Below are 18,192 nucleotides of genomic sequence, written 5' to 3'. Positions count from 1 at the left end.
TAAGCTCAGAGAAGGAGGCAAAAGAGGGGGAGGTGTGGCGCTGCTAGTCAAGAGCAGTATTACGGTGGCGGAGAGGATGCTAGATGGGGACTCTTCTTCCGAGGTAGTATTGGCTGAAGTTAGAAACAGGAAAGGAGAGGTCACCCTGTTGGGAGTTTTTTATAGGCCTCCTAATAGTTCTAGGGATGTAGAGGAAAGGATGGCGAAGATGATTCTGGATATGAGCGAAAGTAACAGGGTAGTTATTATGGGAGACTTTAACTTTCCAAATATTGACTGGAAAAGATATAGTTCGAGTACAATAGATGGGTCGTTTTTTGTACAGTGTGTGCAGGAGGGTTTCCTGAAACAATATGTTGACAGGCCAACAAGAGGCGAGGCCACGTTGGATTTGGTTTTGGGTAATGAACCAGGCCAGGTGTTGGATTTGGAGGTAGGAGAGCACTTTGGGGACAGTGACCACAATTCGGTGACGTTTACGTTAATGATGGAAAGGGATAAGTATACACCGCAGGGCAAGAGTTATAGCTGGGGGAAGGGCAATTATGATGCCATTAGACGTGACTTGGGGGGGATAAGGTGGAGAAGTAGGCTGCAAGTGTTGGGCACACTGGATAAGTGGGGCTTGTTCAAGGATCAGCTACTGCGTGTTCTTGATAAGTATGTACCGGTCAGACAGGGAGGAAGGCGTCGAGCGAGGGAACCGTGGTTTACCAGGGAAGTGGAATCTCTTGTTAAGAGGAAGAAGGAGGCCTATGTGAAGATGAAGTGTGAAGTTTCGGTTGGGGCGATGGATAGTTACAAGGTAGCGAGGAAGGATCTAAAGAGAGAGCTAAGACGAGCAAGGAGGGGACATGAGAAGTATTTGGCAGGAAGGATCAAGGAAAACCCAAAAGCTTTCTATAGGTATGTCAGGAATAAGCGAATGACTAGGGAAAGAGTAGGACCAGTCAAGGACAGGGATGGGAAATTGTGTGTGGAGTCTGAAGAGATAGGCGAGATACTAAATGAATATTTTTCGTCAGTATTCACTCAGGAAAAAGATAATGTTGTGGAGGAGAATGCTGAGTCCCAGGCTAATAGAATAGATGGCATTGAGGTACGTAGGGAAGAGGTGTTGGCAATTCTGGACAGGCTGAAAATAGATAAGTCCCCGGGACCTGATGGGATTTATCCTAGGATTCTCTGGGAGGCCAGGGAAGAGATTGCTGGACCTTTGGCTTTGATTTTTATGTCATCATTGGCTACAGGAATAGTGCCAGAGGACTGGAGGACAGCAAATGTGGTCCCTTTGTTCAAAAAGGGGAGCAGAGACAACCCCGGCAACTATAGACCGGTGAGCCTCACGTCTGTAGTGGGTAAAGTCTTGGAGGGGATTATAAGGGACAAGATTTATAATCATCTAGATAGGAATGATATGATCAGGGATAGTCAGCATGGCTTTGTGAAGGGTAGGTCATGCCTCACAAACCTTATTGAGTTCTTTGAGAAGGTGACTGAACAGGTAGACGAGGGTAGAGCAGTTGATGTGGTGTATATGGATTTCAGCAAAGCGTTTGATAAGGTTCCCCACGGTAGGCTATTGCAAAAAATACGGAGGCTGGGGATTGAGGGTGATTTAGAGATGTGGATCAGAAATTGGCTAGCTGAAAGAAGACAGAGGGTGGTGGTTGATGGGAAATGTTCAGAATGGAGTACAGTCACAAGTGGAGTACCACAAGGATCTGTTCTGGGGCCGTTGCTGTTTGTCATTTTTATCAATGACCTAGAGGAAGGCACAGAAGGGTGGGTGAGTAAATTTGCAGATGATACTAAAGTCGGTGGTGTTGTCGATAGTGTGGAAGGATGTAGCAGGTTACAGAGGGATATAGATAAGCTGCAGAGCTGGGATGAGAGGTGGCAAATGGAGTTTAATGTAGAGAAGTGTGAGGTGATTCACTTTGGAAGGAATAACAGGAATGCGGAATATTTGGCTAATGGTAAAGTTCTTGAAAGTGTGGCTGAGCAGAGGGATCTAGGTGTCCATGTACATAGATCCCTGAAAGTTGCCACCCAGGTTGATAGGGTTGTGAAGAAGGCCTATGGAGTGTTGGCCTTTATTGGTAGAGGGATTGAGTTCCGGAGTCGAGAGGTCATGTTGCAGCTGTACAGAACTCTGGTCCGGCCGCATTTGGAGTATTGCGTACAGTTCTGGTCACCGCATTATAGGAAGGACGTGGAGGCTTTGGAGCGGGTGCAGAGGAGATTTACCAGGATGTTGCCTGGTATGGAGGGAAAATCTTATGAGGAAAGGCTGATGGACTTGAGGTTGTTTTCGTTGGAGAGAAGAAGGTTAAGAGGAGACTTAATAGAGGCATACAAAATGATCAGGGTGTTGGATAGGGTGGACAGTGAGAGCCTTCTCCCGCGGATGGAAATGGCTGGCACGAGGGGACATAGCTTTAAACTGAGGGGTAATGGATATAGGACAGAGGTCAGAGGTAGGTTCTTTACGCAAAGAGTAGTGAGGCCGTGGAATGCCCTACCTGCTACAGTAGTGAACTCGCCAACATTGAGGGCATTTAAAAGTTTATTGGATAAACATATGGATGATAATGGCATAGTGTAGGTTAGATGGCTTTTGTTTCGGTGCAACATCGTGGGCCGAAGGGCCTGTACTGCGCTGTATTGTTCTATGTTCTATGTTCTATACACCAGCCTTTGGGTCCAAGATGAAAAGCCTCCGATGCCGATTCCGTTCAGAGGATGGGTGTGACCTCGCTGTCAGCAGATTGACAGGAGTCAGACTTTTGCTGAAATGGAGGAGCACCAGAGTTTTTCTCACAGTGAGTTATCACCATTCTCCTGCCTTGTACAAAATGGAGTACTAAACGACCCCGGCGTGATTTGTCACTGGGGAGTCAGGTAATTCCCGGGAGGAATTCGACCTCAATGTCGTTGATGAGATTGAAATGACTGCAAATTATGGTTAACGATATCTGCTCGCCATTTTTGGATGATATCGGAACGCGCCATGGGGTCAGGTGAATTGTAAAATGGTTTGCGGTTGACAAGAATCTTGATTTTGGCCTTTCCCATTATTCACCCAGCGCACCCTAATCCGCATCAGGCACAATCCGGTGGTTGAATCCCGCTCATTATTTCTTTTCAAGTCATATTTGATGCATCAATTCATTGTTCTCATACTGACCCAACAGGGATATAAACAGGATATGCCAAGTTAAGGAATTGTGTCGCACTCTGGCTCCAAATATAATTGAATTAAATCTAAATGTTCATAAATAAGTTTATACATGTAGGGAAGAAACAGAAATGGATTATGTTGCCAATTAAGTGTTCATGTAAAGAAGATTAGTCCATTTAAAAAGGACCTTACCATTTGTCAGACGCTGCATCATGGGCTGTATTTTGATCCTCTTCATTTATTTGAGCCTGGAAGGAAAGGACTTTGTTTCAGAAAATTTCATCCACACAGGAGCGCTCACAAAAGTCCTTTCCATCGAAATAATGATTTCTCATTGTTAATGAAATCAGGTGGTGTTGGCACAGGTTGAATACAATGTACCCATGTGCTTCTTTGTATCTGGGTGGTAATAAATGGATTAGAGCAGACTAAACACTAGATTCAAGTGATGGTGTGTTTCTGTATTATTATAGAGCTCTCGACTTTGCATTGTCGAGAGTTATCATTTAATCGTTATCAACTACATAGAACCATATAATTCCTACAGTGCAGAAGGAGGCCATTTGGCCCATCGAGTCAGCACCGACCCTCTGAAAGAGCACCCCACCTGGGCCCACTCCCTCATAACCCCAATAACCTGCACATATTTTGACTAAGAAGCAATTTTAACATGGCCGATTCACCCAACCTGCACATCTTTGGACAGTGGGAGGAAACTGGAGCACGCAGACACGGAGAGAAAGTACAAACACCACAAAGTCACCTGAATTGAGCCTGGGTTTCTGGCGCTGTGAGGCAGAAGTGCTAACCACTGTGCCACCCTAGAATTGCCTTGCACATAATCCTTGTATTCTGTCTATTACTGGTTTATCTTTTTCCAATTGCTTTATGCCTCTGACCATAAAGTACACTGCCAATTTTAATGACTCTAGGAAAACACTTGGAGCACATAATTGCTTTGTAGAGCGCTGCTTCTAATGAAGTTACACAGGCTTACTTGGTACCCCAGAAACAGTTTGCATCACAGGCCGCTGCCTGCACCATGTGCCATTCTCCATTGATCTAGACGCATGCAGCTGGGTCCCCAATATGCACTCAAATATGCTTAACCATCATTATCCTGGCATCTCACAGTCTAACTGGCTGCGGCTGATGTGACACCAGGATTCCAAATTTGGGCCACATAGGTGTTGGCAATGTCTGCATATGAACAAACAGAACAGGAGAAGTAGGCTATTTGGCTCCTGGAGCCAGCTCCGCCATTCAATAAGATCATGGCTGATCGGTTTGTGTTATGAATTCCACATTCCCATCTACCCCAGATAACCTTTGATTTCCTTGTCTAAAAAGAATCAACTAACTTGCAAACGTTTTATAGAATTTGATTGGGTACCTATCTGCACCCAGAAGTTTACCCACCTGCATTAGCCCAAAACAGTTCATAACCTCCTCGGTCTTAAAATCGACTCCAACTCTTCCTTTCTCCCCTGCTCCACCACCAGGAAAGACACCCTGTCCAAAAACTGCATCATTGGCGATCCCTCCTCTGGAGGCTCTGACTTATATAGCTCCCGATAAAAAGCCATGAACACCGCAGTAACCTCCCCTGGGACGGAATACAAACCCACCACCCAAATCCCATATCTGCACCATCTCCCAGGAAGCAGCCTGCTGTCTCAGCTGTTGCACCAAAAGACAACTGGCCTTTTCCCCATATTCGTAAAACATCCCCCTCGAGCATTGCAGCTGGTTCTCCGTTTTTCCCGTCGAGAACAGCTCAAATTCCGACTGCAGTTTTTTCCTACTCCCCAACAACTCCGGTTCGGGGCAATCAAGTACTGGTAGTCCACCTCAAGGGTGGAATCCACCGGCCTCTGCCTCTCCACTATTCCAGATTTATTCTAATGCGCCTTGTAGGAGATGATCTCCCCTCTAATAACCATCTTCATTGCTTTCCACAGTGTAAAGGCGAGACCGCCTCACTTCCATTGAACTCAATGTACTCTCCAATGGCATAGGACATATGCTCACAGAATCCCTTGTCCGCCAGCAATGCCGTGTCCAAATTCCACCTCCTGATTTACAGCTATAACTGGGATGTTTTTGTATCTTCTATGAAGACAAAATTTCATCCACCATATCTTTATCATAGATTATCATAGAATTTACAGTGCAGAATTTACTGCTATTACCTCTCCGTTCTCACTCTTTGGAGGATTAACACTTACTTTCCTTGCATTCTTTTTCAGTATCTGTAGAAACTCTTGCTATCTGTTTTTACATTTCTAGCTAGCTTCCTCTCTTGGTCGTAATTTATTTGTCCTGATTAACCTTTTTGAGTTATTCTCTGCTCTGCTTTATATTCTGACCAATCATCTGGCCTGCCACTCACCTTTTGTGCAGTTATATGCTTTTTCCTAAAGTTTGATGCCTTCCTAACTTCTTTAGTTAACCACAGATGATGGGTCAGTCCTCCCTTTAGAATTTTTCTTTCTAGTAGGAATAAATTTATTCTGAATATTCTGAAATATGCCCTTAATTGTCTGCCACTGTTTCTCTATTGATCTATCCTCTAGCCTAATATCCCAGATCATTTCAGCTGGCTCAGTTTTCAGGCCCACATAATTGCCCTCATTTAAGTTTAAAATACCAGTCTAGGATCTACTCTTTGCCTTTCAAACTGGATGTAAAATTCAATCATATTGTGGTCACTGCTACCGAGGGGTGCCTTTACTTTGAGGTCAATAATTAATCCTGTCACATTACACAATACCAAGTCTAATATAACCTGCTCTCTGGTTGGTTCCAGAATGTGTTGCTCTAAAAAAACTCTCAAAAGCATTCTATGAACTCCTTATCCAGGCTACTATTATATGTAGATTAAATAAAGGAATGGCAATGATGGGTGATTTTAATCATTTCTGATGATTATTGCTGTCCCTTTATCATAAGAACTAGGAGGAGGAGGAAATTCAGCCCCTTGAGCCCACTCCGCCAATCAATATCATCATGGCTGATTTCCTGTCGGCATCAACTCCACTTTCCTGCCCGTTCTCCATAACCTGTCAATTAATTAAAAATCTGCCCATCTCCTCCTTAAATTTGCTCAATGTCCTGGCATTCACCTCACGCTGGGGTAGTGAATTCCACAGATTTATGACCCTTTGAGAAGTAATTTCTCCTCATCTGTTTTAAAACTGCTACCCCTTAGCCTATCAACCTCTTGTTCTAGATTGCCCCAGAAGAGGAAGCATTTGCTCTACGTCGACTTTGTCAATACCTTTTGTTATCTTATATATCTCAATTAGATCTCCTCTCATTTTTCTAAATTCGAGAGAGTGTAGGCCTAAACTGCTCAATCTCTCTCATTATGACAAACCCCTCATCATGGAATCGATCTAGTGAACCTCCTCTGAACTGCCTCCAATGCAACTACATCCCTCCGCAAATAAGGGGGCCAATACTGTACAAAGTACTCCAGGTGCGGTTTCACCAATGCCTTTTACAGATGCAGCAACACTTCCCTTTTATACTCCATGCCTTAAGCTACAAGCTTTGAAGGCCAAAATTCCATTTGCCATTACCTGCTGGACCTACAGACTAGTTTTCAGCGATTCATGTACAAGGACACCCAGATCCCTCTGCAACGAAGCATTCTGAAGTTTCTCTCCAATTAAATAATAAGTTGCTGTTCCAATTTTCCGACCAAAATGGAAAATCTTGAAATGAAAACTCGCCACTTATCCATGTTAAACTCCATCTGTCAAATTTTGGTCCACTCACATAACCTATGTATACCCATTTGTAAATTTCTTATTTCCTCATTGCAACTTATTAGCCCACCTATTTTAGTGTCAAATTTGGCTTCTCTCTCCTAGCCCTACATCCAAGTCATTAATATATATTCTAAATAATTGGAGCCCGTTGACTGAATCCTGAGGCACCCCAATAGTTACATCTTGCCAACCAGAAAAAGACCCATTTATCCCGATTCTGTTTCTTATGTCGATTAGCTAGTCTTCTATACATTACCCCTAATCCCATGTGGTCTGACCTTGTGTGGCACCTTATCAAATGCCTTCTGGACGTCCAGATATACTATATCTACAGCATGCCCATTACCCACTCCGCCAATCAATATCATCATGGCTGATTTCCTGTCGGCATCAACTCCACTTTCCTGCAAAGTGGAGTTTTTTCTTGTAGTTTGTCCTATATAGTGGACAATACTGTTGGGGGCCTGTAGGCCATTCCCACTATATTTATTTCCACTACTATTTAATCTCTACCCAAACTGATTCTACATCCTGATGTCCTGACCAACATCATCTCTAACTATTGCATCAATGCCATCCTTGATTAACAGTGTTTCCCCTCCACCTTTACTTAGCTTCCTATTCTTCTTGACTGTCACATACTTCTCAATATTCAGGACCCAATCCTCGCCATCCTACAGCCACGTTTCCATAATAGCTATCAGATCAGATTTATTTACTTCAATGTGCCCTATCAATTTATTTACTTTATGAATTCATATACTGAGCCTTTAGTTTTGTCTTTTAGCTTTCTTTATAACATTTAGTCTGGACTGTTGACATACTCTTAAGTTTTTTCTCTCTCCCTGTCCGCCATTCACTGACACTCATTTCCCGTACTACTATTTTGCTGTCCTGCCTTGACTCTATCCCTTGATTTTCTACAAGCTTGATCCCTTAGCCCCACTGGTTTAGTCTAAACCCTCTCTACTTCAATAGTTATGAGGTTTGTTGGAACACTGGTCCAAGCATGATTCAGATGTAGACCGTCCCAAAGGTACAGCCGCCACTTTCCCCAGTACTGATGCCAGTGCCCCACGAACTGGAACCTTTTCCCATATCAATCGTTAAGCTATGCATTAATGTCCCTGTTCTTTTGTGCCGGATGCCAATTTGTACCTGGCTCAGGTAATAATCCAGAGATTATTACCCTTGAGGTTCTGCTTCTTAATTCTATGCTTAGCTCTTCATTCTGACTACACAGAACGTCTTTCCTTGTCCTGTCTATGTTGTTGGTACCTACATGTACCATGACAACTGGATCCTCCTCCTCTCCAGCCCTGAGCAAATGTCACAAACTCTGGCACGGGGCAGGCAACACAACCTTCTGACCTCTCACTCTTTACTGCAGAGAACAGCGTCAATCCCCACACTATACTGTCCCCTACTGTGACTACATTCCTGCTCACATCAACCACGTGAACGGCTTCCTGTACCACGGTGCCATGGCCAACCTGCTCATCCAACTTGCAGACCTCGTTTTCATCCACACAGGTTGCGAGCACCACAAACCTGCTTGACAATTGCAAGGTCGGAGGTTCCTCTATTACTGTCTGCTCGGTCCATATACCTACCTCGCTCATGGTCACATCCCCCTGTTCCTCATCGCTACCCAAAACAGATAACCCTATTCTAAGAGATGTGACCATTTTCTGGAACAAAATGTTGCGCAGAATCTGCAGTTCAGCTTCCAGATCAATAATCCTCATCTAAAATTCCTCTAGCTAATTACATTCTAATCACACCGGTCCTGCTATTATAACTTATGTTATTTACTTATATAAGGAGGTTACCATCATTGAATCCCCTACTATCAACATCCTGGGGATTAACATTGACCAGAAACTGAACGGGACTAGCCATATAAATACTGTGGCCACAAGAGCAGGTCAGAGGCTGGGAATTCTGCAGAGACCAACTCACCTCCTGACGCCCCAAAGCCTGTCCATGACATACAAGATACAAGTCAGGAGTGTGATGGAATACTCTCCACTTACCTGGATGAGTGCAGCCCCAACAACACTGAAGAAGCTCAACACCATCCAGGACATAGCAGCCTGCTTGATTGACATCCTTTCCACAAACATTCACTCCCACCAACACCAACAATGCACAGTGACAGCAGTGTGTACCAACTACAAGATGCCCTGCAGGGACTTCCCAAGACTCCTTAGGCATCACCTCCCAAACCCATGACAACTACCATATTGAAGGACAAGGGCAGTAGACATAGGAACACCATCACTTGGGAGTTCCCCTCCAAGTCACTCACCATCCTGACTTGTCAAATTTATCACAGTTCCTTCATGGTCAAAATCCTGGAACTCCCTCTCTAACAGCACTGACTGTGAGTGCACCTCCACCATATGGACTGCAGCAGTTCAAGAAGGCAACTCACCAGCACCTTCTCAAGGGCAATTAGGGATGGGCAATGAATGGTGACCTAGCGAGTGATGCGCACACCCCAAGAATGAATTTTTAAAAACAAAAGTTGTACAGGTATGGATCAGCGGTGGCAGGGAGCTGGCGCAAGGTTTTAGACAGACAAGCTCCATGCCATGTATTTGGCCACCTTACAGCCATATTCTGCTCTACTCTTTGGCAGTGACAAGAGGCTGCCAGACAGGCCAGTCAATGCACCCACATCTCTGAGCGTGACAATTTTCTGCTCCCTTTATATCATCCCATTGAGATCATGCTCTATAGCATTACCAGTGTATCACCTAGTTGTCCTGCCTTTGCTCAGCCGCTGGGCCTGCGCTCTCAGCTATACTGACTCCTACCTCGCACATTTAATGTTCGCTTAGGTACTTTTTCCAGGTCGTCCAATCAGAGGCCGACTTCTCAGTCCATTGGCGGCTGATAGACTGACTAGTGCACCTATCAATAGCCAACGTAGAGTGAAAACCGCCTCCGATTGGACAAGCTGGAAGGACATCTTTTCAAACATTGCTTCCGCGGATTTCTGGAAGCCTCAGGGTTCTATGGAACTAAGGTTGGGAAAAGCTGCTTTAGCTAATAAATTAATGACTCTACCTCAACTCAACTACTGAGAGAATATCCATCCATGTAAAATAGAGTGTCCCATGACCTGTTTTCATCAAATCGATGCTTCCCTGAGCTTGCTGCAAACAAACGCTCAGCATCACAGAAACCTCTCACTTCCCTGTGCGCTCCTTTAAAGTCCCTTAAATAGAGATTGGGAACTCAGTGTGGGGTCTGAACCTGTGTTCTCCCTGCCATGATTATCTGTTTTGCTATGTCACAGGCAGTTGGCTACAGACTTCACCACTAAAAAGTGTCAGAAACCTCTTCTATTATTACAATGTTTTTGCAAATCATTTTTGTGCAATTTAAAAAAAACATTTTGTGTATCATAAACATAAAAAAGGGGCATGGAATAGTATTTTTGATTGGTGATCAGAAGCAACTCATTGGTACATGGTGTTTCTACATACAAAGTATTATGACTGGAATTACTTGAAGCAAACACAAACACTGAAGCTCCTTCCATCAATAATCATTTGAACAACGTGTATTCTGACCTGTCACTGTGGTTTTTTTAACGCAGAAAACACTTCATTAATTCAGTTAAATGGGAACACAGCTTACTTTTTTACTCTTAGCCTTCTTCTTTTTCTTCTTAGACTTGATTTTGGCTTTCAATACCTACAAGACCAAAAGAAAACAAACGAGTGAAATGTAGCTCTCATTCAAAACCTTTCACCAATCTTTTGGTTTCATGTGGAAACCAAGTAGACAATTTGTTTCCTTGGCGGGCAATTCAAATTTGAGTGGGATGATCTTGTTGACAATGCCCGCCGTGGTTGCTGGCTGCAGATTAGGCATTTCCAGGATGTGTAAAAATGTCTGACAGCAGACCTCTCAACAATGCTACTGCTGCCAATGTCTTGAACAAATACCTAAGTGATGCAAGGTTTAGAAGACACTCGGCATACCGGCACTGAACAAATACAATGAGGAGGTGTAACATATGAAGAAGGGGCAGGAGATTCAGCCCCTTGAGCCTGCTCCACCATTTATCAAGTTCATGGCTGAACTGATGGTAACCTCAAATCTGCATCCCGCCTACCCCAATAACCTATGACCCCCCTTGCTAACCAAGAAACTATCGACCTCAGCCTTAAAAATATCCAAAGGCTCTGCTTCTGCTGCATTTAAGGAAGAGAGTTGTAAAGACTCACGACTCTCAGAATTTTTTTTTGCCTCATCTCAGTTTTAAATGGGCGGCCCTTTATTTTTAAACAGTGATCCTTGGTACTAGGTTCTCCCACAAGAGGGAATGTCACCTCCATTTCCAACCTGTCATACCCCTCAGAGTGTTATATCTTTTCATTAAATTGCCTCTAACTCTTTTAAGATTTCATCCTATTGTACTGCCACATCACCATAGAAGTGTTTTTGAAAGTATCTAGTTTCTTTTTCTTGCAATACTAGTGCAAAGTGTATTGATTAGAAACAATCAGTAGTGAGGACCTGGAAAGGGGGAACCAAATTGAAACAGGCTTAACTGGGCCTTTATCTGACAAAGAGACTTTACATCTCTTCCTCCACATTCTAAAGATGGAAGAACCTTGTCCCATCTAACTGGGTGGCATGGTAGCACAGTGGTTAGCACTGTTGCTTCACAGCGCCAGGGTCCCAGGTTCGATTCCCGGCTTGGGTCACTGTCTATGCAGAGTCTACACCTTCTCCCTGTGTCTGCGTGGGTTTCTTCCGGGTGCTCCGGTTTCCTCCCACAAGTCCCCAAATACATGGCGCTGGATTCTTCGTTATTGGGTCTATGTCCCCATGCCAGCGTCAAAACTGTGGACATTCATGCCAGAAAACTGGCATGAAAGGATCACATATTGCCCTGCAGGGGGTTAGCAGGGATCCGCCGTAGATCCAGGAGCTCTTGCTGCAGATACGGGCCCCCGCACTTCCGGGTCGGAGGCCGCGTATGCGCACTGTGGCCGCGGCGTCCTCCATGGCGGACCCAGATCGCGGAGCTGGACACTGAAAACAGACCCCCCCCCCCCCCGGCCCGGCCACCCGCCCAACCCTGATGGCCCGCCCAAACATTGCCCAGCTGGGTATCAGGCCCCGCCTGCCCTCCAATCAACCCGCCCCTGATCAGGGCGGCCACGAACTGAGTCCACAGCCGCCACGCTAGTATCCCGACCGGCAGGACACATTAGACCCACGCCATCGGGATTTCGGCCGGTGGCGGAGAATGGTGGAACAGGCCTCCAGCAATGGCCCCAGGTAGGTGCTAGGTGGCGCTCGCAGAATCAGGGAACTGCGGCCGGTCCCGATTCAGTGCGGGGAAATGGATTCTCCGCCCCGACGCCAGCCGTGATTTCGGCTTCAGGGTGCAGAGAATCCAGCCCGTGCTTTTAGGTAATTTGGACACTCCGAATTCTCCCTCTGTGTACCCAAACAGACGCCAGAATGTGGCGATTAGGGGCTTTTCACAGTAACTTCATTGCAGTGTTAACATAAGCCTTCTTGTGACAGTAATAAAGATTATTATTAGTTTCCAAACATGATCCGTGATAATTTATAGGAGGGCGATCTTACCGTTGAGTCATCAGCATCATCCTTTAAATCTGCTGGCTCCATTATTTTCTCTTTTGTCTCCACTGGAGCAGGAAGTGCAGGCAACCTGGCTGCTAAAGAAAATAACAATTTGTCAGCCTAACCTTTGTTTCAGAATGCATTTGGTCAGGTTTCTCAGTTTCTCACCAATACAGCCAATTACTTACTATTTGTTGATGGTGCTCCTTTTGCCTGTATGGGCGCCCCTATAAAATTTTAAAACAAAAGGATGAGAGTTTTATTAGCGATGGGCCACTTGGTGATGCCGAGAAGAGCCTTCAGCTCTCAAGTTACATTTTAGTATTTTTGAATTTATTGTTAACAGCAATACATGTACGTAGTTTGGTCATTTAGAAACGTTGCTCATTTAGTTGTCCATTAACATCAGTTTGCTCTGTGGCCTGACAGAAGAGGGAGCGCCCAATCAATTTAGCTAAGGGGCTCATCCTACTCTATGCAACAGAGAAACAACTGTGTCAGAAGGGAAAGGAATATATTGATTTTATTTCCTACTCTTTTTGTGCTTTTGATTCATATGTAAATAAGCAGTTTTTTTCATTGTTTTATTCAGTTTGTTAAAACATAATAGACTGGAAAATCAAACTTTGGACTGTAGTATTTATGTTTAAGGACTGACATTATACTCATGTGCGTACAAGAGTAAGACCATTATCAAAGATTGCTTCTGTGGGATCTTAACAGTTTAATCGCTCATATGGGGAATCCTGCATCTAATTAACAGCATTATGAGCATGCACTAGTATTAATAATTACTCCAACTATGAACAATGAAAACACATTGGCAAATTAGTAACAGATCCAAGATTATGAATACAAGTATGAGGTGAAGTTAGAAGAAATTCTCCCCTCACCGCCTGTTTTTGGAATTATGGAATACTTTATTATGAGGGGCTACTTAATAAAGGATAGGCAAATAAAGAAGAATTAGATAAGCGTTTGTAAAGGAAGAATACAAACTGAAAAAGGGAGGCTAGAGAAGTAAGATTGGATAAATGCCAGTTGAAGAGCTAGCATCTCCATTGGAATGGGCTGAATGGCCTCCTGCACTATAATCTATGGGGCAGCATGGTAGCCCAGTGGTTAGCACAGTTGCTTCACAGCTCCAGGGTCAGAGGCGTGGGCTTAAGTGGGGTTCTCTTTCCAAGGGCCGGGGCAGACCCGATGGGCCTAAAGGCCTCCTTCTGCACTGTAAATTCTATGATTCCATGATTCTATGATCAACGGGACTATTGAGTATTGCGTAACATTTGATTGCCGCATGTTCATTGCACACTTACAAAAATTAATTCTATCCAATTATAAAAATATTATTTCCTGCTTTGTTTGTACTGTACCTTGTTGGAAAAATGACAAGAGCAGTTGCATGACATCTGCTACGGGTTTGCCTAGATAGCCAGCCAGTCGATGGTGATCTTCCCAGAGGTTTTCAACAGCGCAGTCTTTAAGCTCCTTTAATGTTTCGCTATCTGCTCCTAGGGTCATGAGAACATCTATGATTCTGTCCCACTCAATTTTAAATTCATGTTCCTCAATTCCCGTGTTCAGAGTTTCAAAGAGAAGTTTGTTTCGAAAGTTACAAAGGCGCAATATAGCAGCACCTTTGCTCTGATCATTTTCCAATGGTTCAGCATCCCATCCACGGCGTGGCGCAGGAAGGATCTTCATGTGCCGAATAAGTGATGCCAGTAATGTGATATCAAATCTCTTTGAGTTGGGTGGTTCATTGTTAGGTGGATAAAGTAAGCCCCATTCACCGGTGTTAAGTGTAGTTCTTGAAGTGCCTTTGTGAAAAGGTTCCAGAGCGCGTTTGTTTTTCAACAATTCCCTCTTCAGTATCTGAGGTGGTACTGCCCGATCAAATATCTGCAAAACGACCTCAGTACCCTTTATAATGAGCAGATGAAGGAGACGGTAAAATAAGGAATAATCCATGATCTGGGATAGGGGATCCACGGGCAAAACATTTCCAAAATTAGGGACACGGCCTTTGTCTAAATGTCAGCAAGTATGAAGAACATGTAAAATAATTGGGTTATCATAGCAATATATCATGCACTCAAATTACAACTTTACAATTCCACAAAGATCATATATAAAGATGCACAAAGAGTGCAGGTTAGGTGGATTGGCAATGCTAAATTGCCCCTTAATGTCCAGGAATGTGCAGGTTATGTTACGGGAATAGGGTGGGGTGGATGGGAGAGTGGACCTAGGAGGATCAATGCAGACTTGATGGGCCGAAAGTCCTCCCTCGGCACTGTCGGGACTCGATGGAAAAAATATTTTAGCCAGGAAATTTGCCATGTTCAACTAAACTGTCAATTTATCTTTAGGATTACATGAGCAAGAGCAGATGTTACATATGGACTCTTTAACAGTGCTCTGCAAAACTAATATATTACCCTCTTAATTCCAATCATAGTCCATAACATATTTGGAGCAACTGAATAAAAAAATATAATTATGCTGGTAAACGTGCTAGCTGTTCCATGACTAATATAGCTTAGAACTTTCAACCAACAGTACTGCGAGTTACCCAGATCATTATCTCGAATTAATCTAGGAATGGTAGCTATTTAAAGCCAGCAGTATCCAATCAAATCTGAACACAATCCTAGGCCTTCCACCCGTTTCCACTTCTGCACTTCACTCCCCATCACACACCACCTACCTGCTCTTATTCCTCTCAGCTTTTCACAAATCTGCCATTGGCAGGGGCAGAATGATACACAGGGGACCACTTCATGCAACTGGGAAACATGGCCTCTGCTCTGTTTCATGCCATTTGCACACTTTAGATGGTCAAGGCACCTACCATCCAGAACTGCAAGACTCCAAGGTTGGGCTTCTCCATAAACACAGAGAGAGGGTTTGATTAAATGCGACCAGTGTAACTAATACATACCCCACCAATCAGAGAAAAGAAAGTTGTCCAAAGTTCACCTGCTTGTTATTGTTTTTTCCTCTGTGAAAAGGCCCTGGAGTTTATTACTGCAATTATTTGCCTCAAACTGTTACTGCTCCTTGAAGGAGACCAGACAGCCCGCATGTTAATGGGCCAAAAATATAGTCAGGGCCAGGAGGCATCACAGGAGCTGATGCAAGTCCCAACTCCCCCATCACCCCAGAGATGCTCCTCAGTAAAAAAAAAAGAAGAGGTGGGGGTAACAGAGGTTCTAGGCCATCTTGTTAGGTCATCGACATGGGTTTCGTAGTTCTAATCCGACAATTCCCTACTGTAGATCAGAATGAAAATTGTTCCAGAGTTAAATTGGGTGGGAAGAACTCTAAAACTTTTAAGTCTGGAATAAAATAATAACTAATGAAACCTTCCTCTTTGGTTCCAAGTTAAGGTCTGTCTGACACTGTTCCCTCTTCTTGCAAATCAAAAAAGGAACATTTGAAAATAGGAGTAATCAATCACAAAACATTAATTACAATTCTATCCTCTGCAGTGAATTTTTTTTTGATACAAGAATGTAGCTTACAGTCAAGAAGTAGCTGACTTCAAAGAAAGCTGCACAATACATTTGAGCTAAAGTTGGCACCAGTTGATTCTGTCTGCCTGACGACTGAAGAGTGACGTGCTCATGTGTTGCTTTTGACATTTTGAAATGCAAAGATTAGGTGTGTCAGTCTGAATAAAATTTGTTGAAATTGTGATCTTGTTCTCAACTTACTGAATTTCTCAAACTCTCGGTCAAACTCTTCAAATAAAGGCTTCAGGTTGGGAATCCGCTCTCGTTCGTCAGCCAGGGCAAACACTAGCTCTCCCATCTGCCAAAGATCTTTCTGCGTGGTCATTTGTTCCATCAGAACATCTGGCCTTTGTTCAAATGGGGTTGCATTGAGCACCTTTATTTCCTCTTTATGTAGAGCTTTTCTTGACAGCAGCTTTTGAGCAAAGGTGAAGAGATTTTCCATTTCAAAAAGAATCTGGATTATAGCTTTCTTGTAGCTATATAGGAAGCACAAGCTGCATTGATCACCTAAACAAAAAACATGAAAGAGATCACTATGTTTGGACACAATGGGAGGCATTAGGAAATCTCATTCAGACACATAGGAGGTAAAAATGGTCCACATCAGCAATTCAAAACGGGCTCATAGCAAATCAGAAAACTGTTTTTTTGTTGCATCAGTTTTTATTTTCCACTGATTTAGATAATATTGCCAAAATCTTTAATTTCAAAGCAAATAAAATAATAATGAGACTAGGAAACAGGTTTAAAAAAAAAAAAGAGCTTGAATTATCATTCTGTGAACGTCAAAGGAAGGAACAGTGAAATAGTGGCTGTTAATTCGCTAAAGCCCATTTCAAGTGGCTGGCTCTGACCTATTGTGTCTCCTGGGACTAGAGCAATTAAAATTTGAATAACCTGCCAGTATCTTAGGAAACTTAATGGGATAAGAACAAATGGCACGACTATTATTAAAATACAAGAAAATGCAGACTGGACTTAATAAGTGATAATAGATACTTGCATATATAGAAAAATAAAATGAAGCAAAAAAATACTCTTGAATATATGTACCTGTGACAGCAGAATAATCTCAGTAGCTCATGGGCGTGATTCAACGGCCTCGTCGCGCCCAACTTGCTGTCGGGCTGAGGCCGTTTACGATGCTCAAAACTTCTCGTGAGCTTTAACAGTCTTTGAGATCTGGATCTCGCTGGGCTCATTTAAATGTGCATTTGCTGGAATCGCCTGGATTCACCAGCTGTGCCTGAGCGACCTCGCCAGGGCGGCGTTTAGTACTGGTCCACTTAAACATGGACCAATCATTATGCCCCCTGGGGGGGGTCTCTCAGGCCATTGGAGACCTCCGGTCTTCATTGGTGGTCGGGCATTAGTCAGGATGGTGCCCTGGAACTCCCAATGGCACCTGGGCACTGCTAACCTGGCACTTCCACCCAGGCACCCCGGCAGTGCCATTCTGTCACTGCCAGGGAGTCCGGATGGCATTGCCAGGCAGGAAAATGGGAGTGCCCAGGTGGCCCATGTCAGGTGTCCTTGCCCATAAGAGGTGGAGTGAGGTAGGGCTCTAGGACTCCAGAAGAGACGAGTTGGGTAAAGTGGGGGTGTCCGGGGAGAGGTGACAAACTACCCCAATCCGCGAGTAATCTATCTGCACTAGCTGCAAGAAATTACATAAGTGCGGCCTTGATGGGACATTCCTCGCCAAGGCCAGAAAAACCCAGCAAAGTGCCATTGGATAGCGGGGTCTTTCTTGGCATTGCAGGTGCTGAGAAACATCCTGTTAAATGCTCCCGAAACCGAACATAGAAATGTTTCGGTTGAATCGAGCCCCATATTAAGATTATCACTGAATTCAGAGCAAGATGCTGGGCAAAATAAAGTTCTACAGTATAGTAAAAATATTGTGCTTAATGGTGATGATGTTTCTAAGGTGAAAAACTGTTTGCTATGAAACTAATTGACATGACTTTCTACGAGTGAAAGACATGAACAGATGACAAGGTGGATAAGGAATCACAAGTTTGCAGTACTTCACCAACCCTATCCCCGACAAGATTTCTAAAAATCCATTCACATCAAACTTGTCACT

The 18,192-nt window shown here is 43.8% G+C and overlaps 1 protein-coding gene across 3 annotated transcripts in view; it reads right to left on the bottom strand.

Moving 5' to 3' along the window:
• The window catches only part of LOC140427849 (E3 ubiquitin-protein ligase DZIP3-like), a 173,247-nt gene that overhangs the window by 70,941 nt on the left and 84,114 nt on the right, over positions 1-18,192 (bottom strand). For 2 of the 3 annotated variants that reach the window (XM_072513631.1, XM_072513633.1), the window contains 6 exons: positions 16,302-16,610; positions 13,956-14,612; positions 12,768-12,806; positions 12,583-12,674; positions 10,612-10,668; positions 3,377-3,432 (listed from right to left, as the gene is read on the bottom strand). In XM_072513631.1, coding sequence (XP_072369732.1) covers positions 3,377-3,432; positions 10,612-10,668; positions 12,583-12,674; positions 12,768-12,806; positions 13,956-14,612; positions 16,302-16,610 — 1,210 coding nt within the window. The remainder of the gene's footprint in view (positions 1-3,376; positions 3,433-10,611; positions 10,669-12,582; positions 12,675-12,767; positions 12,807-13,955; positions 14,613-16,301; positions 16,611-18,192) is intronic. The other variant, XM_072513632.1, reaches the window with a different exon arrangement.

The sequence above is a fragment of the Scyliorhinus torazame genome, chromosome 8, assembly GCF_047496885.1.
Source record: "Scyliorhinus torazame isolate Kashiwa2021f chromosome 8, sScyTor2.1, whole genome shotgun sequence".
NCBI classification, from domain to species: Eukaryota; Metazoa; Chordata; class Chondrichthyes; order Carcharhiniformes; family Scyliorhinidae; genus Scyliorhinus; species Scyliorhinus torazame.
The sequence above is the reverse complement of the archived record's forward strand: the minus strand, read 5'-3'. Positions and strand labels throughout refer to the sequence as shown.